A 915-nucleotide genomic window follows, 5' to 3' on the forward strand; every position below is an offset into this window, starting at 1 on the left:
CGCGGCGCGGCCGGGCGCGGGCGTGCGGAATTCGGCGGGTCTGAGCGCCTATGAGCGTAGGCGTCCGGCTTTGAAATGCAGCGGGATTTAGTTAGTTTTCCGCTGTCCCCAGCGGTGCGCGTGAAAATGGTGTCTGCAGGTTTCCAAACTGCTGAGGAGCTCCTAGAGGTGAAACCCTCCGAGCTCAGCAAAGGTAACGGCTCCCGACGTTAAGCTGTGGTGCATTGGCCGCGATCTGTGCCGCCTCCATCTCTGTTCTCTCGCCCGCAGTCTCCGCACATTGGGCTGCCGCCCACGGCTGCGTTTACAACGTGAAAAGTCTCCTTAATTATACTTAAACCTGGTTCGGACGGTTAGAACTGTGGTCTTGGAAACATTTACTGGTTGCTTTCTCTGCCAGTCCCTGCCCAGTGCTCTGAGGATTACGTCGTTTATACCCCAAAGAACCCTCCTTTGCATGGGCCGTATCCGATATGCAGATGAAGGAACTGATGCTTGGGGAGGTTAAGTCACTTTTCGCAACGACTGGGCTAGGCAGTCGCAGAGCCAGGATTGGAGCTCATATAGGCCATTTAATTCCCGCTGTTCCCAAACCCAAGGGACAGGGATTAAATTTGAAAAATGAAGGTTTCGTGATGGGACTAGAGATACTAAGATTGAGAAACGAGGTAGAAAGAAGACGGTGCTTCTTTTTGTAACTCCCTGAGGAAAACCTAAGCCTCACCTTCCAGAACATAGATAATGCGTTGGTGGGGACCACCGCATCCTGCGGCAAACAAAAATAAAGCTGTCTGCGGTCAGACTCGCTGAGCACATGGCTCGATGGTATGCCCAGAACTATAATATCAAGATAGAGCCGAGTTTTAAGTCATTGCCCTCAACAATATAAAATGAGGTTTCAACTAGTCAATCAAG

The 915-nt window shown here is 51.3% G+C and overlaps 1 protein-coding gene across 7 annotated transcripts in view; it reads left to right on the forward strand.

The window, feature by feature from the left end:
• RAD51C (RAD51 paralog C) overlaps positions 1-915 on the forward strand; it is a 51,699-nt gene continuing 50,784 nt past the window's right edge. For 4 of the 7 annotated variants that reach the window (XM_014529923.1, XM_014529909.1, XM_005858373.2 and 1 more), the window contains exon 1: positions 12-193. In XM_014529923.1, coding sequence (XP_014385409.1) covers positions 76-193 — 118 coding nt within the window. In that variant the 5' untranslated portion in view covers positions 12-75. Of the gene's footprint in view, positions 194-915 lie in introns of all 7 variants that reach the window. The other 3 variants (XM_014529901.1, XM_005858372.2, XM_014529899.1) reach the window with 1 other exon arrangement.

The sequence above is a fragment of the Myotis brandtii genome, unplaced genomic scaffold, assembly GCF_000412655.1.
Source record: "Myotis brandtii unplaced genomic scaffold, ASM41265v1 scaffold1170, whole genome shotgun sequence".
Taxonomy (NCBI): Eukaryota; Metazoa; Chordata; class Mammalia; order Chiroptera; family Vespertilionidae; genus Myotis; species Myotis brandtii.